The 22152-nt window shown below is 34.0% G+C and overlaps 2 protein-coding genes across 3 annotated transcripts; one reads left to right on the forward strand and one right to left on the reverse strand.

Annotated features, from left to right (window-relative positions):
- Nucleotides 1–4549: 4549 nt before the first annotated feature.
- Nucleotides 4550–15309, forward strand: LOC115971361 (F-box protein At1g78280). Of its 2 annotated transcripts, none has more exons than XM_031091239.1 (16): nt 4550–4882; nt 6302–6412; nt 6604–6659; nt 6823–6965; nt 7903–8100; nt 8189–8388; nt 8777–8876; nt 8982–9557; nt 11044–11166; nt 11280–11360; nt 11448–11779; nt 11892–12149; nt 13469–13553; nt 13684–13906; nt 14602–14767; nt 14848–15309. In XM_031091239.1, the coding sequence occupies exons 1-16, from the start codon at nt 4734–4736 to the stop codon at nt 14984–14986; spliced, it is 2940 nt and encodes a 979-aa protein (XP_030947099.1). In that variant the 5' UTR covers nt 4550–4733; the 3' UTR covers nt 14987–15309. The 2 variants fall into 2 exon arrangements, with proteins under 2 accessions (XP_030947099.1, XP_030947100.1); XM_031091240.1 differs by having other exon boundaries at nt 6302–6406.
- A 974-nt stretch (nt 15310–16283) lies between these two features.
- On the reverse strand, nt 16284–19037 carry LOC115971238 (40S ribosomal protein S6). The gene is made up of 6 exons (XM_031091023.1): nt 18931–19037; nt 18789–18853; nt 17525–17582; nt 17342–17450; nt 16925–17197; nt 16284–16755 (listed from the first exon to the last, which is right to left on the reverse strand). The coding sequence occupies exons 1-6, from the start codon at nt 18934–18936 to the stop codon at nt 16517–16519; spliced, it is 750 nt and encodes a 249-aa protein (XP_030946883.1). The 5' UTR covers nt 18937–19037; the 3' UTR covers nt 16284–16516.
- Nucleotides 19038–22152: the final 3115 nt, after the last annotated feature.

A 22152-nucleotide genomic window follows, 5' to 3' on the forward strand; every position in this document is an offset into this window, starting at 1 on the left:
CTCCTATAATTTCTAAATTCATAAGAATCTTAATTTGATTACAATCCAAATTATAATCCTTTTATTATTAATTTATTTTTTTTTACTATTTTTTTCATCTTCATAGTCATACACGGTTACATTTTTTTTTTTTTAATCCCAACATGCATATTTAGGAAGAGTTAGACATGTGTATAAGTTGGAGAGTTATAACTTATATCTATTTGATTATTGAGATAAACCAATCTTCATTGTGATTTTTTCCTCTTCACACCGTTTCTTTTTTTTCTTTTCCTTTTTACGTGAATAGGAGTTACAAACACATTAGAATATGCGTACACATCCAAGTCTACTTGGTAACCCCCATAAAGTCATTTATTTATTTATTAAAAAAAAAACATAAATTCATTATCTATTAAATGAATTATTATGATTATTATTATTTTTTGAGATTATCTATTAGATGAAGACTTTTGAATCCTAATTGAGTTAGGATTTCTAATATATATGGAGAGTTTTTTTAGTATATTCTTATATATTTCTACCACAACTGCTTCTTCTTCCTCTTTTTACGGCTTCTACTTTCTTTTTCTTCTCTTTTCTTTTTTTTTTTTTTTGATAGAAAGTAGAAACACTACTTATTATTCTAATTAGCTTGTAACCCCATACATATGCATAGATACACTTAAAGATATATAATAAAATGCATAATATAATTCCTATATATATAATTTAAATACTATTGATAGTCATTTTTATATTTTGTTAACTCTTTAAAAAATGTTATAAGGATATTGTGGGTACCTTGGATGTACTGATTTTTAGCCTTTGACTTTTACACAGCATCCTTGGAGTTCCACATCGAAGAGAACTTCCTCCACTTTCTGCCTTATAAGCTCTGAAGCGAAGGAGTAATGTACCATTAGTTAACTGATGATACACTACTCCTTCGCTTCAGAGCTTATAAGGCAGAAAGTGAGGGAAGTTATGAGGGTGCTGTGAAAAAGTCAAAGGCTAAAAATCAGTACATCCAAGGTGCCCACAGATATTATTTGGTAAAAAATGTAAATTGTCCATGTTTATTTATTATTGTGAAGCACTTTTTTTTTTTTTTTTAACGATTCATTTATTCTAAACTCTTTGGTTTTTGTTTTTAATAACTCATTTGAATGAATATTTATGATGTGGTTCTACATTTGATTCTAAAATTAAGAAATAAAGCTCTTTAAGAATAAATAATTTAAGATACATGACGCAAAATTGAAACTCTAATTTAGAATTATAATTTGAGTTTCTCCCAACTTCACCTATTATTATATATTAGAATATAACTCCGTGCATATGCACGGATACATTTAAAAACAATCACAATTACATATATATAATTTAGAATCTAATTAGATCTAGACTCTTATGTTCTTGCATTCAATAATTTACTTACCACAAAAATTAAAAAATTAAATGGAACACATGCACAAAATTGAACTCCAATTAAAATTCAATTTAGAATCTAATTGAATTTAGACTCTTTAATTTTTGCACCAAATAATTCACTTGACACACAAATTTATAAATTAGACAAGACACGTGGCGGAAAATTAGACTCCAATTTAGAATTTAATTAGATTTTCTTTTAGTTTTGGCTATTAATATATATATATATATATATATATGATTTATAAACTTGAATAAAAAAAAAAGACTCATAAATATAAAATCATTCAATAATTATATTTTTGATGATTTACTTGTATTGGACTCCTCGTTTTTTACACTAAATTAACTCATTGGACACAAAAATTTAAAAACTTAGATTAGATGGGACATATGGCACAAAATTAAACTCTAATTGAAATCCATTTTTTACATTGAATTAACTCACTTAGCACAAAAGTTTAAAAACTTAGATTCGATGGGACACATGACGTAAAATTAGACTCTAATTTAATTCAAATTTGAAATCTAATTGAATTTTCTCTCAGTTTTACCTATTATTATATATATAGACTAGCTTGTAACGCCATGCATATGCATGGATATACTTAAATGTGGGGACTATGGCCCAAAATAATGTATTGGGCCTTAGGCCTTGTCCAAGGACAATAACAAATCCGAGGAGAGAAACACGACTTAGATTATCTACGTTACAAGCCTCATCAATGGGAGACAAAGAGAAGAAGGTCCGAGGAGGAACTCCTCCTCAGACACGGCAGACCCAGACCAGGTGTATACTCAAGCAGTTAAAGTACGCCCCCTGAACACGTGAAAGGGAAGAAGACTCAAAATATCTAGGGAAAAGTTGCCATCACCACATTAAATACACTGCAGCTACTTTTCTGACAGCATTAATGTGGAGAAGATCCCTGAACAGTGATGCCTTGGCTGCTGCAACTCACAGAGGACTGAAAGGGGTGACTGATGGGATGGGTGCTCAAGTGGGGGTCCAGGTGATCAACAAGTGTAAAGTCCAGATGATTAGGAAGAACCTATATAATGTGGAAGAACCCCCATGAAGAGGGGCAGAAAAAAAGAAGAAGAGAATACTGTAGCATGTAAAAGAACCTTGATGTGGTGATCTGTATTTATAAGTAAAATTATAGTCTCCTCAGATGGAAGGTCCTTTGGTAATAATAGCTTTTATTCGTGTCTGATTGCTTCTTAACCCTATGCAAGCCGTTGCTCAACTCATCTAAACCTAGTTTTTTGACCCATACTCAACAAAATTCATTGTATTGAGTTTTTTGGACTAGGATTCTATACAGTTTGGGCTTGGGCTCTTGGGCTCCAAACTTTGTCCCTACATTAAAATATACACATTAAAATGCATAGTATAATAATCTTACATATATAACTTAAATATTATTGATAGTCATTCTTATATATATATATATATATTTTAACTTTTTAAAAAGTCTGTTAAGAATGTTATTAGGTAGAAAATGTAAATTGTCCATTTTTAAATATTTTTATGTTTATTAATTCTAGACTTTTTGGTTTTTGTACATGGAGCAAAATTGGACTTTAATTGTAGAAGCTAATTGGATTTTCTATAAACTTTACCTATTAATATATATATATATATATATATATATTTATATATATAAAATTTTTGTGTCGAATGAATTGTTTTTAGTTATAAAAAAAAGGTTCATAAATATAAAATCATTCAAACTCTCTCTTTCTCTAATTTTATATATAGTGTTAGATATATAATTATGTTTTGTATGATTTATTTATATTGGACTCGTTGTTTTCTATTCTAAATTAACTCAATTGGCATAAAAATTAAAAAACTTCGATTAGATGGAATACGTGCCGTAAAATTAAACTCTAATTGAAATTCAATATTTACACTAAACTAACTAATTTGGTTAAAAATTTTAAATTTTTTTATTAGATTGGACACGTGACACAAAATTAGACTTTAATTGAATTTCAATTTAAAATCTATTTGGATTTTCTCTCAGCTTTACTTATTAATATATATATATATATATTGATGACTTATAAACTTGAATTGTTTTTAGTTCTACAAAGAAAAAGGCTCATAAATATAAAATCATTCAAAAATTATGTTTTTTTATGGTTTACTTATATTGGACTTCCCGTTTTTTACATTAAATTAACTCATTTGGTACAAAAAAAAAAAAAACTTAGATTAGATGGGACACATGTCGCAAATTAAACTCTTATTAAATCCAATTTTTACATTAAATTAACTCAATTGGTACAAAAATTTAAAAACTTAGATTAGATGGGACACATGGTGCAACATTAGACTCTAATTGAATTCCAATTTGAAATCTAATTGGATTTTCTCTCAGCTTCACCTATTATTATATATATATATATATATATATAGATATAGATTAATTCTCTCCCCCATTATCAATAATTCTCCTTCTCTCATAATTTTTATGTTGATTATAAATCTAACTCTCTTTTTGTTTTGTTTTGTTTTTTCTTATTACTTAGGCAATTTGATGTTTGTGAAATCCATAGTAGAATGCTTTATCAAATCTACCATCCACTCTATTGCAAATATGTATTTCTCTTATTCATTTTGTGTGTGTGTGTGTGTGTGTGTGTTTTTTTTTATTTTTTTATTTTTTTATTTTAGGTTTTGCTTATGAGTCATGAAAGACAATTTTAAATCTATGAAATCCATGATATAAATGTCTATAAATATTTACACTTTATCTATTTATTATTTAAGAATTATCAAATTTTGTATTCTCTCTTAGAAGGGTTTCATCTTTTTATTTTAGCTAGTTTGTATTTGTGTTATGTTTATATTTGCCTTATTACATTTTTATTTTTGTTCAAAGAGTTAAAATCTCCTTTATAAGTTCAAAGTTTTTAATTTAATTTTTTTAGACAAATAATTTAATCATATTATTGAAATAAATTGTTTAATTTACATGTACTTTCTTTATTAAACCGTGCATCCCACGAGCAGATCGCGGGCGTGACGCGAAGGTTCGAGGGCACACAGTAAAAGCGCGCACAAAGAAATGAAACACGGTCCGCACGCGCAGAGTTGTTGCGTAAGCTATCCTCTTCACGCGAATCCATAGCCCGCCATCTCTTCTCTCTTCCGAATCCCCGCGTTCACTTCTTTCTTCTTAGTTCTGTTCTTGCCAAATTAAGACACACCAAAACCACATTACACTACAGAGAGAGAGGAGACCCTAAGTTCCGATTCCAATCACAATTTTATCATAATCACAAAACAAAAAGAAAAGTTGAGAGCAATGGACGAGCCTCACGCTCAGAGTTTGGGGCCCAGAGATCGCAGAACCGACGCTCTCGGAGACCTTTCAGTCCTTCCCGACGAAACCGTCTGCGTTATTTTGGAATACCTCACTCCTCGCGACGTTGCTCGATTCGCTTGCGTCAGCAGGTTTTTTTCTTTCTTATATTGTTTCTTCAATTATCATAATTGTAATTTCAATTCACAGTGATCTCACTCGGCATTGACACATTTCTTCCATTTCGTAATTCCTAATTCATAGCTAAACTCGACTTTTGAATTTGAATTTGGACTATTTTGAATAAGCGAGAGCTTGTGTGAGCATAAATTTCATGAAACGAGGTGAGGCATAGCAGCAAGAATTGCAAATTAGGGAGACATAGTAACGATTACTTGCATTTCAAATGGATCCATTTCATGATTCGGATTAAATATTAAATATTAGGAATCTAAAGTTTTTCTAGTATAGACTTTCAACCTATGGTGTCCGCTCCATGATGATTGGCTTTTTATGTAGTCTTCCTCTGCATTTTCAAAATTGTAATATACAAGGAATAAAATCTTAACCCTGAAATGGACTCTGTCCATTTGACTTGAAAAGGAGATGGTCCCTTTCCGACATGCTTGTATGCAGTCTTCTAATTCGGGAAGCTGAAATTCTATTAAAAATTGGCATATATCAGCAAAGCTATTAGGTGTTGAGTCACGTGTTAGAAATCGGGGCGTTAATGGTCTGTAGTGATGAGTGGTGTTTTTAGGAATGTGCCCCAAGTTTCGATATTACAAATCTAAAAGTGTATCTAGTACCACGTCATTCTGTTGGATAGAAAGGAATAAAATCTTTTCCATGAAATAGAGTCTCTCCATTTGACTTGAACTCGAGAGGATCATTTTCCAATGCTTTCCAATGTATTCATCTAATTCAGGAAGATGAAGTTTATTAAAATTGGCATGTTAGAAAGCTATTAAGTGTTGAATAACATGTTAGAGTTTGGTGTGTTAATGGTCAGTATTGATGAGTGATGGTTTCAGGAATATGCCTAAATTTAGGTATTAGTGCAATTTTTATTTTTATTTTTTGTTCCTTACAACGAGTGGGGATGAGGGATTCAAACCCAGGTGCCCCCTATGGAAAAAATTGGCATTTGGACAATGCCAAGTGAAATTTGGTTATGAATTGAGTTCCATGGTTTATGGAATCTTTGTCTATGTATAACTTGCCAAAAAGTGAATGTATTTTAGCGACATAAAAGCAAAATGTAACTCCTGGGTATGATTGAATTAGTTTTTGTGTAGAATGCATACATTCTAAAACATATTAGCTTCGTGGTTATTAATTCATTTCTTGGTCTCATTACTTTTCACTACAGTGTCATGCATTTTAAGATAACGACAGAGATCTCATCAGCATCATGGGTTTTGTTTCAATTAGTGAATTTTGCTGGGTATTTGTTGATCTAGTTGTATGTCACTTACTGCCTTAAAGAAGAATGAAGTTTATGTGGCTGATATCTGATCTCCCTCCTAGTACTATAATTCCTTAATTTTTTTTTTCTTTCTAATATGCAGTGTGATGTACATACTATGCAATGAAGAACCACTGTGGATGAGTCTGTGCCTTAAAAGTCTAAATGGTCCTCTTCAGTACAAAGGCTCATGGAAGAAAACAGCTCTGTATGTGTATGTCTTACAGTTCATGCTATAATTTTTCTTAATATTAGGGTCATTTGTTGGGGTTTGAAGCTAGGTTTATTGTTTTGTTGGTGTCATCAATTATTTTTATTCTTGGGATTTTCATGAGATATTAAAATTTGAATCCAATTTTTTGTTTTATTATGTATTATAAATTGTTGTCATGCCTTTGGACGCAGGGAGCATCTGCCCAGTGAATATGAAGAACCTTGCAGAAAACCACTGTATTTTGATGGTAACAGTTTTCCTACATTGTTCAATAACTCTTCCCAGATATTCTTTTTCTCAACTTGATATTGATTTGCACACAATTGCTTCTGAAGGATTTTCTACTTAAAAATTAAAGAAACTCTGAAGTTGTTAGGTCATTGTTTATAACTTTATATAACTTCTTGCAGGATTCAACTCTTTATTCTTGTACAGAAGATTATACAGGAGCAATACCACATTGAATGGATTTTCTTTTGATAAGGGTACCGTGGAAAGAAAGGAGGACCTTTCTTTAGAAGAGTTTTATCATCAGTACGAAGGGAAGAAACCGGTAATGTGATAAGGGTTCATATTCAATTAATAAGATTGTTCTGATTCCATTGTCTTCCAAATCATTAACTGCAAAACCATTTCTCATTAGTTTTATTATGTCATACTTAAACGGTTTGACCCACTTTTCTCTTCATTCGATTGATCCCTTTCTTGTAATGATGTCACATCTATGGACGCTAACCTCATTTGATGTTCCTTATTTTATATTAATCTATGTTACTGCACTTGACTACTAAATTTCTTTGTTGCTCTGGTGATATGTTTTCCTCTTAAAGAAATTGCCACAATTGCCCACAAACCATCAACATGCTTGCCACCATAGCCACACAGACCGCTTAATCAATTGTCACAGCCACTGAAGCCATCGCTTCACCACCATTGTCAATGCATCTGCACCACCACCACCACCACCACTTCAACCACAATGACATCAGCAGCTTCCTATTGCTAATGATGCTGCCGATATCATTCACATGCTACCACTACTTCTTTTATTGTACCAACACTGTCATCACATTACATTGCTGCCACCTCTACTTGGCACACACCACCATTACCCTGCCAACCACATTTACTAGCATAGTCACCACCAAAACACCTATGCCTCTTGAATGTCTATTACTTTTTTTCCCACTTCCACCATACCACTTATATTAGAACTACAAATACAGACATTGCTAATTCCAATGTAGATGTTCCGACTATGTGTGATTTTAAACATGTTTTTGCTGTTCTTAACTATCATACCTGTCGTATTTATAATTTCCAGTCTAACTGGCTATTCTTTCTCTCTTTTTAATGATAAATGGAAAAGGGAAACTCAAGATGAAATCATGAAACCAGCATATTCTACCTTCTTCTCTGTAATAGATATTTATTTTAGTCATTTCTGAGTCTATTTTATTCACATGGATTTTTGTTGAAACATGTACCAGGTTTTGGTTACTGGACTGGTGGATACTTGGCCAGCAAGGCATGCATGGACAACTGACCAGTTATTGCTGAACTATGGAGATACAGCATTCAGGATTTCTCAAAAGAGTGCACAGAAAATCTTGATGAAATTCAAAGACTATGTCTCATACATGAAACTTCAGCATGATGAGGATCCCCTATATATTTTTGATGACAAGGTGCTCCTCTATTTGTGCAAAACTACTTACTCTTTTATGTTTTTTGTTGTTTCTTTAATGATCTGAAGATATTCTCACTTTCTTGCAGTTTGGGGAAGTTGCACCTGGTTTGTTGAAGGATTACAGTGTGCCTCATCTATTTCGAGAAGACTTTTTTGATGTCTTAGATAGAGATGAGAGGCCACCATTTAGATGGCTTATTATTGGGCCAGAGAGGTCTGGTGCCTCTTGGCATATCGATCCAGCTCTTACAAGTGCCTGGAATACCCTTCTGTGTGGTCGTAAAAGGTAAAATCACACAACTGCTTAATAGTGTTATCTGTGCATTGGTTCTGCCCCACTTAATTCATGGCTGTTATATCTGTCACAGCATATGCCTATTTGTACTTGGCAGTTGATGAAACAGTGTGCACATAGTGAAACTATTTTTATTTTAATTTTTCGGTGGCAGTCCAGATTCTTGCATGTTGATGTGATTCCATAGTGAGAAAATAAAAGCATGTTGACTCTGATACTTCCATTCTATGATTAATTGGAGTTCTGTCTTCATGATTTATTTTTCTGTAGATCATGTGAATTTCACATAATTGTCTGCATAAGTTCTTTCACATTTTGTCTTGCTTCACTGTGATCGAAATTACTGGCTATGATGTAATAAGTCAATCATGTTGAATAGGTGGGCGTTGTATCCTCCAGGAAGAGTACCCTTGGGAGTCACAGTACATGTAAATGATGAAGATGGTGATGTTAATGTCGAGACTCCATCATCACTGCAGGTATTTAATGCAGAAACTGCAGTCTTCATGATTTATTCTTCTATTTTATAGCTCATTCAATTTAGCTTGATTGGCTCTTTTTTCTTTTCTTGTGGATTTGTTTAGTGGTGGCTAGATTTCTATCCGCTACTTGCTGATGAAGACAAGCCAATTGAGTGTACCCAACTACCTGGGGAGACCATTTTTGTTCCAAGTGGATGGTGGCATTGTGTCCTAAATCTGGAAACCACCATTGCTGTGACACAGAACTTTGTGAATTCCAAAAACTTCGAATTTGTATGTTTGGATATGGCTCCTGGTTATCAACATAAAGGAGTTTGCCGTGCTGGACTGCTTGCTTTTGGTGAAGGTAGTTTTGAGGATGCTGACAAGAATATATTCTCTGGTGAAGATGATTATAGTTGCTCAGAACTGACTAGGAAAGAGAAGAGGGTCAGAATTCAGAAAGCTAGAGATGACCCTAATTTTGAAGGGACTATCACCTCTGCCTCTAAAAGATATAATATGTGGAAACAAGGTTTCTCATATGATATAAATTTCTTAGCCATGTTTTTGGATAAAGAGAGAGATCACTACAATTCTCCTTGGAGCTTAGGCAACTGCATGGGACAACGAGAAATGAGAGAATGGTTATCCAGGCTTTGGGTTGGAAAACCAGGAATGAGAGAGCTAATATGGAAGGTAATTTTTTTCCTTGTTGGCCTATTTCTTTACACTCATCAAGCTGAGAGTTGAATTTATTAAATGAGGAAGCAAGCAGTAATATTTAACAAAGCTACGGTGTTAATATTGTACACCATAGATGATCTACAAGCGGAATTGCTTGTTGGTTCCCTTTCTTCCTAGAGACCTTAATAATCACCTTCTCTTAGAGTGGACCCGCTGATCCTACTTATGGGATCTTTTCTGTCATATTGACAGTCAATCAAAACTCTCTTAAGTGACAAATCAGTGTTGGTAAAAGTGCGGGGCACACTTAAGCACGAAGGCCCCCAAGAGCCTAAGTGCAAAGTGTAACTGTGTAAGCACATGTCTAATTGAAGTCAAGTGCAAATTTTTAGAAAATAATGTAATAAATTTGAAATAATTATTAATATAATATAAGAACCAAGGGATCAATAGGATGTTAATTGACGATTTCTATGGCTAACAAAAACAATGCAATGCAGATGCTTCTTGTTTTCGGTAAAACATCTGGGTTAAGAAATGTTTCAAAGATTGTTCGGTGTTGGGATATACATATTTTGTTAGAATTCGAACTGGTTTATGGGTTTCGGGACCAAGCAGAAAGACCACAGGGGAAGGGGAGGAAGGGAGGTTGTGGGTTTTAGGATAAAGCAAAAGACCAAGGGGAGGAGAGTGGGTGGGGTTGTGGGTTTCAGGATAGAACAGAAGGACAAGTTAAAAAACATAGTGGTGCTATCTGTTTGATCAAGCGGAGGGGAGAGAGAGAGAGAGAGAGAGAGAGAGTGAAGCAAGAAAAATAAAAAAGATGACAGAGAAGAGAAGGGAGAGAGAGAAACGTACCTGATAAAAGAGAAAGTTTGTCTTGCTTGAGTCTCCCTTTGTGAGGATGAGTGGTTTGTGGAGTGCAGAGCTGAATGGACTTTTTTTCCTTCTTGAATTTGTGAAGGAGTGCAGGGGTGGGCTTATGTGTATGATATCATACCATAAAATTGACTTTTGTATAACAAATCCACAGTGAATATCAACGGCATTAAGATTTGACCACTACATTCAACATGTAGTTGTTTATTATTAATATTAATTAAAAAGATTCTAAAAAGTGCGCCTAAGGTGTGTTGCTGTAAATGCACCTTGCTTTAGAGGTGTAAGGCCACAAGCTTATGATGCTTCATGCTTTGTGCTTAGGCAAGCTTTTACCAGCAGTGAGACAAATAATTGATTCTTTTGCTTGGACTAATTATGATCATTGAGGTGGCTTGTTTTCCAGGGAGATCTATTTTGAGGGCTACCCTTTATGCATTTTTCCGTGCCTCTTATATTTGCCAGTTCATTTACATAATTTTTAATCCACCTTACTGATTTACAAGTTTGTCTACTAGAAAATTTTTTTTTTTTTTGGGACTTGCCTTGTTTCTTGAAGTGCCTGTTATACTTTTCTTCCTGTCTCTATCGTTTCATTTTTTGCTCTGAAATGTCTTAGGGAGCATGTCTTGCACTAAATGCGGACAAATGGTTAGAACGCCTGACAGAAATTTGTGCTTTCCACGATTTGCCTTCTCCCACAGATGATGATAGGCTCCCTGTTGGCACTGGTAGCAATCCAGTAAGTTAGTTCATCAAATGTATAATCACTCATGGTTCTCTAAAGATACAAATGCTTTCTGTTTTAACTTTCAGATTCTACTTTTGGTAATATGTCCAAAATTTTCTCAACAGGTTTATCTTATGGAAAACCACGTAATTAAAATATTTGTTGAAGGAGGGTTGGAAGACTCACTTTATGGTATTGGCACTGAGGTATGATCTTACATTTAGGTTTTGTCCGATTACACCTTTTATACGAATCTAATTTTGTTTTTTGTTTTTTATACTGCCTGTTAACAGTTGGAGTTTTACAATCTACTACATAAAGTCAACTCCCCTCTGAAGAATCATATTCCTGAAGTTTTGGCAAGTGGGATTCTTTATCTGGAAAATGGGTCTTATACAGTTGTTCCTTGGGATGGCAAAGGAATTCCTGATGTGATTGCTACGAGCAATCTGGTTCCAGAAAGGTGCAAAGTAGATGGATATCCCTTTGGCGTATGGAACAAGAAACAAATTGAATATAGAAAAGCTGGGATGTCAATACATGAATCAAGTAGTTCAGCAAGATGCGCTGGGATATGGCCATATATTGTAACAAAAAGATGCAAGGGGAAGATATTTGCTCAATTGTAAGCTACTAGGATGATTATTATAGTTTCTATTTTTAGTTGCAATGCAGCACACTATTGGGTTTATCAAAGTTCCATAATTGAACTTGATGCAATTATGTTCTGTTTGCAGAAGAGATGGACTGTCATGGGAAGAGACACTAAGCTTAGCTTCCTTTCTGGGGGAGAAGCTCCATAACCTTCATCTCTTGCCTCTTCCACCTCTCGATTATTCAATTTTTTCGGATTTTGAACAGCATTTGGAATTGACCCATAGTAACTGTCATATGGAGGCTGTTCCTAATAATTCAAACATTCAAGTAGAATGGGAAATTTTCATCAAAACTTTAATGAAGAAGAGGAAGGGTGTAACCAGCCGTCTGTCTAAATGGTATGCCTATGCTTTCACATAAGAACATCTATCTGCAATTGTTAGTTAATGAAGATATACCAAAAATGTGAGGCAAACATGGTCCTAGTTTTTATATCTTATTGTTAAACACAACTATCTCCAAACAATGAACAACACTGACTCTGCCGAGTGTTGTTTATTGTTGGAGATAGTTGTGTTGGATAATCCTGTATGTATGCTGGACAGTAGACAGACACATAGACCTTCATAGTTATTTTGCTTATGGTACTCATTGGTACTTACCTGCATATCTTTGTTAAATATGCGTGTTCTGTGGATAAATGCAGTTTTGTGTATGTTACATGAAAGGTAGTTAGACATGACAAATCCCAAATCTAGCTATTAGGACACACTTTTGTCTTGTGTGTTGATTATTTTATGAATTTTTTGAGCTCTATATCTATGTTTTGTGAGTGCTTGCTGAAAATCCATAGCGTAAATTTAGAAACAAATACTGTGTACTAATAACATAACAAAAAGGCATCTTTTGTTTTGCACATTTGTAGGATAAAATAAAGTGGACAGTTCTATTGGTGTCAGAACAGGGTCCAGTAGCAGTGCACATGGATGTCTTGTTGAAAAGTGACTAATATAACAATTGTGGTGAAAGAGAAGTGGCATATATGTAATAGCCTTAAATTGATTGGGTGTGCTCAGTTCTTGATCATTATATTTATATTCTTGAGGGTAGTAATCCCGCATTTGTGGATCTTCAAGGAAAAGATTTGTTGATTAATTACTTTCTTGCTGATGGGGTCTTTGTGTCTTGATATTTTGTCAGTCAAAGGCAATTGACTGTTGGTGGTGGAATGGAATGGAACAGCCTGATTGTTGTTGCATGTCTGACTAACCTAAGTAGTTCTTCGTTGGGTTGGGACTTGGGACTGAGAGTTTCTGTGCTTTCTAAAGCTTAATTAAAGAGAGATTGTGTTCCAGCCAAATTCATTGGATAAAACTAGTGCTTTGTACCGGCTTTTTATTTTTAGGTGTATCTACCTTTTTTTACTTTCAATCAAATATATCCAGAGCAGTCACATGAGATTGTTGTAGTGATTTTCTAATGCATGCTTGTGCCTATACTAATGCATGCATACTGTGCTTTGATTTGCAAGCTCTTTATCATGTACTGCTGAAGATTTAGTTTTTAATTACAACTTGTTATCTGTTTCTTGTATTTTTGAGTGATCATACTCTTGGCCCATATATTGTAATGTAAATTGAGCTACATTTTGCACTTCATATATGGCATCAAAGAGTTTAGTGTGAGACCTCTGATATTCTTTTGTTGCACTTTGTAGGGGAGATCCGATTCCTAACACACTGATAGAGAAAGTTGATGAATACATCCCAGATGATTTTGCCAACTTGCTTAATATATTTGAGGTCCCTTGCCCATTCCAGCATCTTGTTTGATTATTTGAAGGACATTGCTCTCTTATTAAAATATAATTTGATGGACTAGTCTCTTTGTGATAAATGTATATTTACTTATCTTGCTCTTATTTGACTTCAGGGTGAAAATAACCTAAAGAAAGTTTGGAAACCTTGCTCTTGGATACACACGGATATTATGGATGACAATATTCACATGGAATCAAGCTCGGTTACTTTGTGCTTGAGTGAAAATGCTGAATATGCTGGCCTGGTGGATGATGCTTCTAATGGCCATGATGATGTTTTGAAGGGAAAATCATGGTGTCCTAGCTACATTCTTGATTTCAGTGATCTTTCAATAGGTTAGTGCTTTCACTAATTCAGTTACATTTCCATGTGAAGCTATCCACTTGTTCTGCCTTTGTTTAGGCTTCTATATTAGGCATGGAGCTTAGAGGGCCCTAATGACATTACACGACATGACCGATCATTAATTAAATTTAATACAAATGGTTATGAGAAATTTTAGAAATATATCGTGATTGGGTTGAATAAAGGGCTAGGATGCACAGACACGGACACGGGTATAGGTACAGGTATGGGTACGATACAGCAACATGAGCAATTTTTGAGAAATTGTAACATGATGCAGCAAATTGGACACCGTTACGACACGAATACGATACGGGTATAGCACCCCAAATGAAGTGTGTGTGCATCCTAGATAAAGGGTCTATTCCTGCAGTACAGAGGATAATTTTAGTTTGGGGTAATTATTGGGAGAGAAGGGTGTGTAAGCTTTTAAACTGTCCCAATCTTAACCAGAATTCTGGCTGCCTTTACCTGAGTTAGTTTCCAATCTATTAATGCAACTTTCTTTCATTTATCTTGTTGCACTTGCCATAGAAATATGATACAACCTATATATAGAAAAAGTGTGTCCATATACATGAGTTTCTTTTGCTCATTTTGCCAATACTTTACTCTTTGTATCTGATTCTTCTATGTGATTTATTCATTTTGCCGATACTTTATTGATCCTTTATATGATTTGCAGGCGATCCAATTTTGGACTTGATCCCCATATATTTAGATATATTTAGAGGTGATCCAAATCTCCTTACGCACTTTCTGAAGAGCTATAAACTTCCTTTCAGAAGAATGTCAGTGTGTGAATCAGTGGAGGGTGGTGATAAATTTGGACGACTTTCATACCTTACCATGTAAGAAAATGGCCTCTATCTATGTCAATAATGTCATATTTACAATAGTGGGATTTATTTGGATATTTTCATGCATGTAGGTGCTATTGTATTCTGCACGATGAGAATATTTTGGGAGCAATCTTTGGTATATGGAAAGAACTCAGAACGGCCAAGTCATGGGAAGAAGTTGAACTGACAGTATGGGGAGAGTTAAATAACTACAGAGGCTTTCCCTGATAAATTGTCTTGCCTGCTTATCTCTCTTATTCAGAGTTCAACACTATTTTTTGAGGAATCATTTGTTGCCACTGTGTTATATATTATAGCATAGATCTCATCTCATCCTTTTTTTTTTTCTTTAAAAAATAAAAATATATGCATAACAAACACAAAAAGACTGGTAATATTTTGTAATAATTTATTTATTATATTTGTATTTGTAGAGTTGTTAAATTTATTTTATACTACACCCATAATTGTTTTAAGGGAAAATGAAGAGAACATTTAAATTTTTTTGTAACCTCATGAGGATGATGAAATGCTCTACGCAATTGCATGCACCGACTTGAATCTTTCATCCTTGACTTATTTCATATTTTTATCCTACAGCATTGCTATTAATGTTACATTAATGCTAGGGACATTATTTTACTCTCTTTTTTTGTTTTTTAATAATTGGATAGTTGAAGGAGGAGTGATTTGAACCTTAGATGTCTCAATTAGAAACACTAAGAACAAGAAGTGCAAATCAATTGAAACTACTCTTTGCACAATCTTTTTTAATTATAGTTGATGTGATAAATTATAATTAGAGTGACACTAGTTTTCCATAGGCTATTGACATCATTTTTATTAATATTGGTAACAAACTAACAACATACCATCTCAATAATTGTAAAAAAAAAAAAAAAAAATTGTGAAAATTTTGTTGTCCCTAGACTTATTATTAATACTGTCTAGAATGATAATACAACTGGCACATCATTTTTTTCTCGTAGGATTGTTCATCCACTTAATGGCATCGATAAAACTAGCCGAAATCGATCCATATTGGCCGATGACAACGGTTTTTGACGATGATGGAGATCGAAAAGAAAATTGAAAACAACGGATGCCAAGTTCAATGATCAATAGTGAATTTAAAAAATTGGCCATAATTGACCACATCATACCGTTATATGATACATATTTTTATATTTTATATAAGAAAAAATAAGTTGTGCTCTATTTTTTATAATAACATTAAAAAAAAAAAAAAAAAAAAAAACCAACAACAACAACAACAATCAAATACCCCTAGTTCTCATATTTGGACAGACAATGCAGTTATAAAAAAGAAGGTTCTCTTTAAAGACAAAGTGGTTTGACAATCACATCAACCTTCATGGGTGCATTTGAGGCTCGCTAAGCAGGATTTATTTATTTTTATTATTATTTTAGATCCGTGAAAAGTTTTTTGAAGAGGGACTAAGTTCATTGCTCCTGTATGAAAATATAGGAAGATATTAAAAGCAACCACATTTAAAGAATTGCGTACGAACAAAACGATTACCTAGCAATTATAGGTAAATTACTATGCAACATTCGAAAATTCTCCATTACAAGAAACCATCAACATGTAATACGATGAAAAATTCATTGAAATAAGCAAACATAGAGTACTTTCACAAAACAAGGAAAACCATATCAGAAAATTTCATAGATATTCATCTTTTAACCAAAATTTCATGACTCGCGAGAGCGACCTAGCCCAATAGATGCATGAACCTAAGCCGCAATAGATGGTTTAGACGCAGCAGAGAGCCTGGATCTTTTCTTGGCTAAGCTCTCGCTACGACGGTCTCTTTGCTCCTTCAATCTTGAGGCAAGGAGCTTATGATACTCAACAGCAGCTGCCTTGGACTTGGCAATTCTCTTCTTCTTATCTGCAATCCTTGCTCGCTTCCTCTGCAAAGTCAATGGAGTGACCAACCTCTGAATCTTGGGAGCTTTGCTTACTTCCTTCCCTGCCAATTGTACAAGCAGCATTATACTTAAGAATTAAAGAAAACACAGAGCCAACCACCATAGTAACTGGATTACTATTGAACCTTCTAAATCAAAAATTTTTAGAGGCTAACAAGTATATCCAGAGTCTCTAGCCCAAAACATTAACATTGAAATTAGGAAACTTACCAGCTTTTGTGGTAAATGTTCGACGATAGGTGTTGACATACTTTCGAACATCATCCTCCTTTGAGAGATTGAAAAGTTTACGGATCTTAGATGCCCTCTTTGGACCTCTCATTCTTGGTTTCTCAGTGTCAGTCAGACCAGGAAGGTCATTCTCACCCTTCTTCACAATAACCAAGTTCAGAACAGAAAGGTCTTGGCTGACAATGCATCCACGTACAGATTTCCTCCTCCGTTCTCCGTTGCGCCTACCGTGCCCACGGAAGCAAGGAGTTCCTGGCCAGATAAATTTAAATGTTTCATATCATAATCCTTATAATCAGTCTCTAACAAAGCATGTTATTGGCTACAATGAACCAAGATGCTTCTAAGGATTTTGGTAAATAGTAACATGCACTAAAAACAGAAATTTTGGCCAACCTCTGTGAAGCAAGAGACGGACACGGCCTGGAGTTAGCACTCCCTGCTTCATTGGGAATCCTTGCTTGTCACAACCTCCCATGATCTTGAAAACATAGCCCTTAAATTCCTGCAAAACAGATATTTGAGTAAACTAGAACTTGTAGCAGTATTTGACAAATGCAAAACATAATGGGTGCATACCTCTCCAAGAGAATCTCCACTGACCTCCTGTGAAATCCTCTTGTCAAAAAATGCTCGGCTGCAAGATCAAAGAAACAGAATAAAACATGATGAATTATCACTAGCAGAAGCTTAAGTAAAAGAAATTTGCTATTTCAATGGACTCATAATCTAGTTATACTCCATATTAGTTACATATTTGACATATAGCCTCAAGGTAAAAATTTAGAAGTAACCAATAAAAAAATCATTGCTACAAGCTCAAAAATAGCAGGAACATAATTGATAATAATCAAGCATATAGAATGGTACAACAAAATTTGGTTGATAACAACAGAATCTTCAAACTAATGTCTTTCTGGGCTAGTTAGTAACATTTATAATTTTATAATCAACTTACTTAATGACATTTAAACTGATTAGCTAACATTTTCTATAATTAATTAAGAAAGAAAAAAAAAATCTTTTAAGACACTAGTACCTTTTTTCCAAGGCAATATAAGACGTAACAATGTGTGAAAATATTTCTCAATTTCAAAATCTTTACACAGGAAAATACTATGTTTTCTCTGCAAACTGATTATGATGATGCCTTGCGTAATGCTCATTAAGCTCATAATTTTATCTGAACATATTCCAATGATATATGTTGAATTCCAAAATTATGTTTGCAAGAAATTATTGGACAGAGCCTAATTATGAAAAATTGGAATTCAAGTCAGGTCTCTAGATTTCTTTTTCTTGATAGGTAGCTTTCTAGATTTCTATGTTTAAACCCTTGTAAGGATGATGCACAAATATATCTTGCTTAATGCCTGTTACAGTATTACCTTTTACAAGGAAACAGAGGACAGCATTGATTATTTACAATTGAACATAACTTAAAAACTAACATTAAAACCCAAGACACCAGGCCGGCGATATTTGATTGGAAAATTCCTGGGCAGCATTCTACATTAATGATTGCGAAACAGGCTATTTTGGCTTTGGAAGTGAAATTCCGCGATTTTCATCAAATCATTTCATTTTTTTTTTTTCCAATCCCATTTATCTTTTTTTATTACAGACCCTGCTTTTACTAGTTCCAATTTCTTTTTGCTTAAAAAACAGTAATAGCTAAGACAGCTAAAAACAACATGTTAATGATAGATTTAGCTGGGCCAATATAATAAAAAAAAAATGATTTGAGTTATAGAATTCATTCATAGAATTGAAAGAAAAGCAAATCCTATTTGATATGAAAGCTATTAATTCATATGAGAGAGAGAGAGAGAGAGGAACTAACAGCTTCTGGTCATCGTCGATTTCGAGCTTTTTCTGGCATCCAGTAGTTGGGTTTGCGATGTTGAACTGTAAAACGAAAACGAATGTCACAGTTAGTGTCTACGTATTTGTGAGAGAGAGAGAGAGAGAGAGAGAGAGAGCACCTTCATCTTGGAGTGGAGCTGGCTGATGCGGCTGCAAATGAAGAGGAAGTGAGATGTGTGCTTCTTTAGGGTTTTGTATGATGTGCTTCGGAGAGATACGATGTGGTTTTTTTATTTTATGGTTTTGGGTTTTTTCCCAGGGAAATGGGGCCAAGGCCCAAACCTTAACAAATGGATCAGACATCAATAGTGGGTTCGGCCCATTTAAGGACCCATCTCCAATTTCAGCAGTAGCAAGCCCAGTTGGGTGATCCCATGCCATAATAGAAATTGTGTTTCAAGCTTTCAACAACAGATCCTTCAAATATAGTTTAAAACTTTTTTTAATATTAGTTTTATGTAAAGTAAACAATTGGAAGTTGAGTTTAATCTACAATGATCTATCTTAATTGTTATAGACTTGTCACAAGGGGAAGATATGCATATCCACAATTTTTAGGTTCTAATATTTATGAAATAGTATATGATATGATATTATTTGAGTTGTGTTAACAGGTATCGCAAGTTGCCCATTAACAACTTTTTTGAAATTTTCCTGACAATTGTTTTGGTTTTTTTTTTTATAGTTTTATCTCAAATTTTCAGCTTTATAAGTACCGTTTAGTGTCTTTTTTTTTTTTTTTTTTTTTTTTTTTTTTTTTAAGTCTTTTTTTGCACCTTAACAAGCATTGGAATTTTCCCTATATATTTTATTCCTTTTAATTTTTATGTTTTTTTTTTTTGGAACTGCTACAAGCATTGGAATTTTCATTTCGTTTGTTATTATGTGATGGGTAAGATAACACATGCCATCTTGATCTTGGCCTAAAGTAATTACCAGCATATCAAGAAGATAATGACATGGCACCTAAAAAATGAGTCGAAGCTGAGTGACAAAAATAATTGGCTAGTAAAGCTTGACCCTTCAAAGTTTCTGAACATTTATCTCCGAATCTAATCCTGCAAACCTAAAAAGCTAAACAAGGAATTATGCAATCCCATTAAGGAGTACAAATTTCCTACCTCACTTTGAATAATAATTTCTATTGAGGATTGAGGAGAGTAACAATCCAAAAAACACCATAAAAATGAGCTATAAAGACCAATCATATGTATGATCCTTGACTTGACAACAAACTCTTGCCTTTGTTCCTTGAGACAATATTTACCCTCTTCTCTGACTTGAGCATCAAAGAGTCATGCAAATCTCGACAACTCTTCTAATGCCTTTCTTTTTTTGTTATTGTAGGTGTTTGAGGGTCTTGGTTAGGTGATTGTGATCAACTACATCATCACTATGATCGAACAACCTATACTTAACAATCCCCCCTCCTCCCAAAAAAGTAGCAATTACTACAATTTTACATACTCCTCAAGTTTTGAAAAATAAACTATTTATCATTTCTTATTAGTTAATTGGGATTTTAAATTATCAGATATTAGAAACATCTTTAATTTTAGGAAAATCTAAATCTCTATCATAAAATATAATCTTTTCATTTTTTTTTATAACTTCATAATTATGATAGGGGTGAGGAGATTTGGACTATGGATATCTCTATTGAAAACGTTAGGAAAATGTTAGATGAGCTGCAAGACTTTTAGCTTAATCTCTTCATTTTAAAGAAAATGAAAAAGGACAACTCCTCAATCTTGGGCATGGCCCTCCATATTTTATTCATTTGTCACTAGGACAAGTATTAAATGGAAAATTTTGGTTTATTATTGTTGCTTGAAATTTGAATAGTTGGTAAATTTCTCGAAAAAATCTAGGAACACAAGTTATTTGACAATTTCTTATCATAATTGTAATGTGACAAAATCTGAGTGATGGAGAAAAAAAGGTAGGTTCATATATAAGTGATAGAAAACCACTCAAAATATAAACGTAACAAGCACAAAAAGATTGGTAATATTTTCTAATAATTTATTTATTATATTTGTATATGTAGAGTTGTTAAATTGATTTCATATTACACTCAGGGAAAGTGAAGAGAGCATGTGTTTTAAATTTTTTTTTTTTTTTTGATACTGAAAAAGGGAGATTACAAAAGAGCTGGGTTCACCCAGTAGTGTTTAATAGGCACCTGTACTGCCTTTTTAGCAACGTTACATAAAGTTTTAAGCAGCATATGAGGAACAAGGATCATGTGACAGAGGAGACCATTTTGTACAAGAAAATTTAAATCAGCAAGCCTATAGTTAGTTTGCCAATCAGAAGCCTTCCTGGTATTGAAGAGCTTGACCAATCCTCTACTATCACTTAGGAACAAAATACTATGAAACCCATGATATTTTGCTGTAAGGCAGGCATCCACCACAGCTTCAAGCAAAAATTCCTCTGCTGCTCCAACTAGACTACTATTCACAGCAAGGAAGACACTTTCTCCCTGTATGTTGACAGCTTCAAAACCAAAAGCACTTCTATTCCTCTTCTTGTCTCTGAACCCAGTAACTTTGATAATTAATTGTCAAGATCCAGCTGCGGATTGGACTGGAGTTGTTGATATTCTTGGGGGCTGGTTTGAACTGAGCTGTTCTGAGAATGCATCCTTATACCTACAAGATAGAGATTGCGCCATGAGAATTACATTCATAGGATTAGGAGAAATACCCTCATGAACAACTTTGTTCCTGTGATTCCAAATAGACCATAAGGTTGTGAATAATGCTTGCAGATAGTTCATAACATTAGGGTCCTTGTTGTTGTGCATGGTGATAACCCCAGTCAGCCACTGCTGCACAGACAAGTTATTAAAGTCAGAAGAGTGTATGGCCAAAGTGGTGCCATGCCAGCAAGCTCTCGAAAAGGAACATAAAAGAAATAAATGACTGCTGGTCTCCTCATGCTCATTGCAGAAAGGACAATTAGAGTCAGCTGAGATTCCTCTACTCCTAAGATTGGAAAATGTAGGTAAGCTGTCCAGAAGCAACTTCCACACAAAAGTGTTTATTTTCAGAGGGGTTTTCACTTTCCAGAGTTTGGTCCACACCACCTGATTAAAAGGATTATGATTAGAAGGTTGTAATTGCTCAAAGTTAAGAATCTCATAGGCCTTCTTAACATTGTACACCCCATCAGAAGAGTGTTTCCAAACCAATTTGTCCTGAACAGAGTTTGTTTTAGAAATGGGAATTTGAAAGATTTTACTAGCCAAAGAAGAGGGGTAGAGATCTCTAACAAGATTACAGTTCCAAGAGGCAGATGTGTGGTTAATTAAGTCTCCCACAGTTCCAGTAGGA

Source organism: Quercus lobata, chromosome 12 (assembly GCF_001633185.2).
Source record: "Quercus lobata isolate SW786 chromosome 12, ValleyOak3.0 Primary Assembly, whole genome shotgun sequence".
NCBI lineage: Eukaryota > Viridiplantae > Streptophyta > Magnoliopsida > Fagales > Fagaceae > Quercus > Quercus lobata.

Bases quoted from the DNA above. Each gene is read 5' to 3' on its own strand.
- LOC115971361 (XM_031091239.1), top strand. From the start codon at position 4,734: ATGGACGAGCCTCACGCTCAGAGTTTGGGGCCCAGAGATCGCAGAACC. The intron at 6,660-6,822 runs GTAACAGTTTTC...AACTTCTTGCAG, and splicing joins AAAACCACTGTATTTTGATG to GATTCAACTCTTTATTCTTG. The intron at 12,150-13,468 runs GTATGCCTATGC...TGCACTTTGTAG, and splicing joins ACCAGCCGTCTGTCTAAATG to GGGAGATCCGATTCCTAACA.
- LOC115971238 (XM_031091023.1), bottom strand. The intron at 17,198-17,341 runs GTTGGCCAAAAT...TTATCTGGCCAG, and splicing joins CCGTCTCTTGCTTCACAGAG to GAACTCCTTGCTTCCGTGGG. The intron at 16,756-16,924 runs GTAAGTTTCCTA...TACAATTGGCAG, and splicing joins AACATTTACCACAAAAGCTG to GGAAGGAAGTAAGCAAAGCT.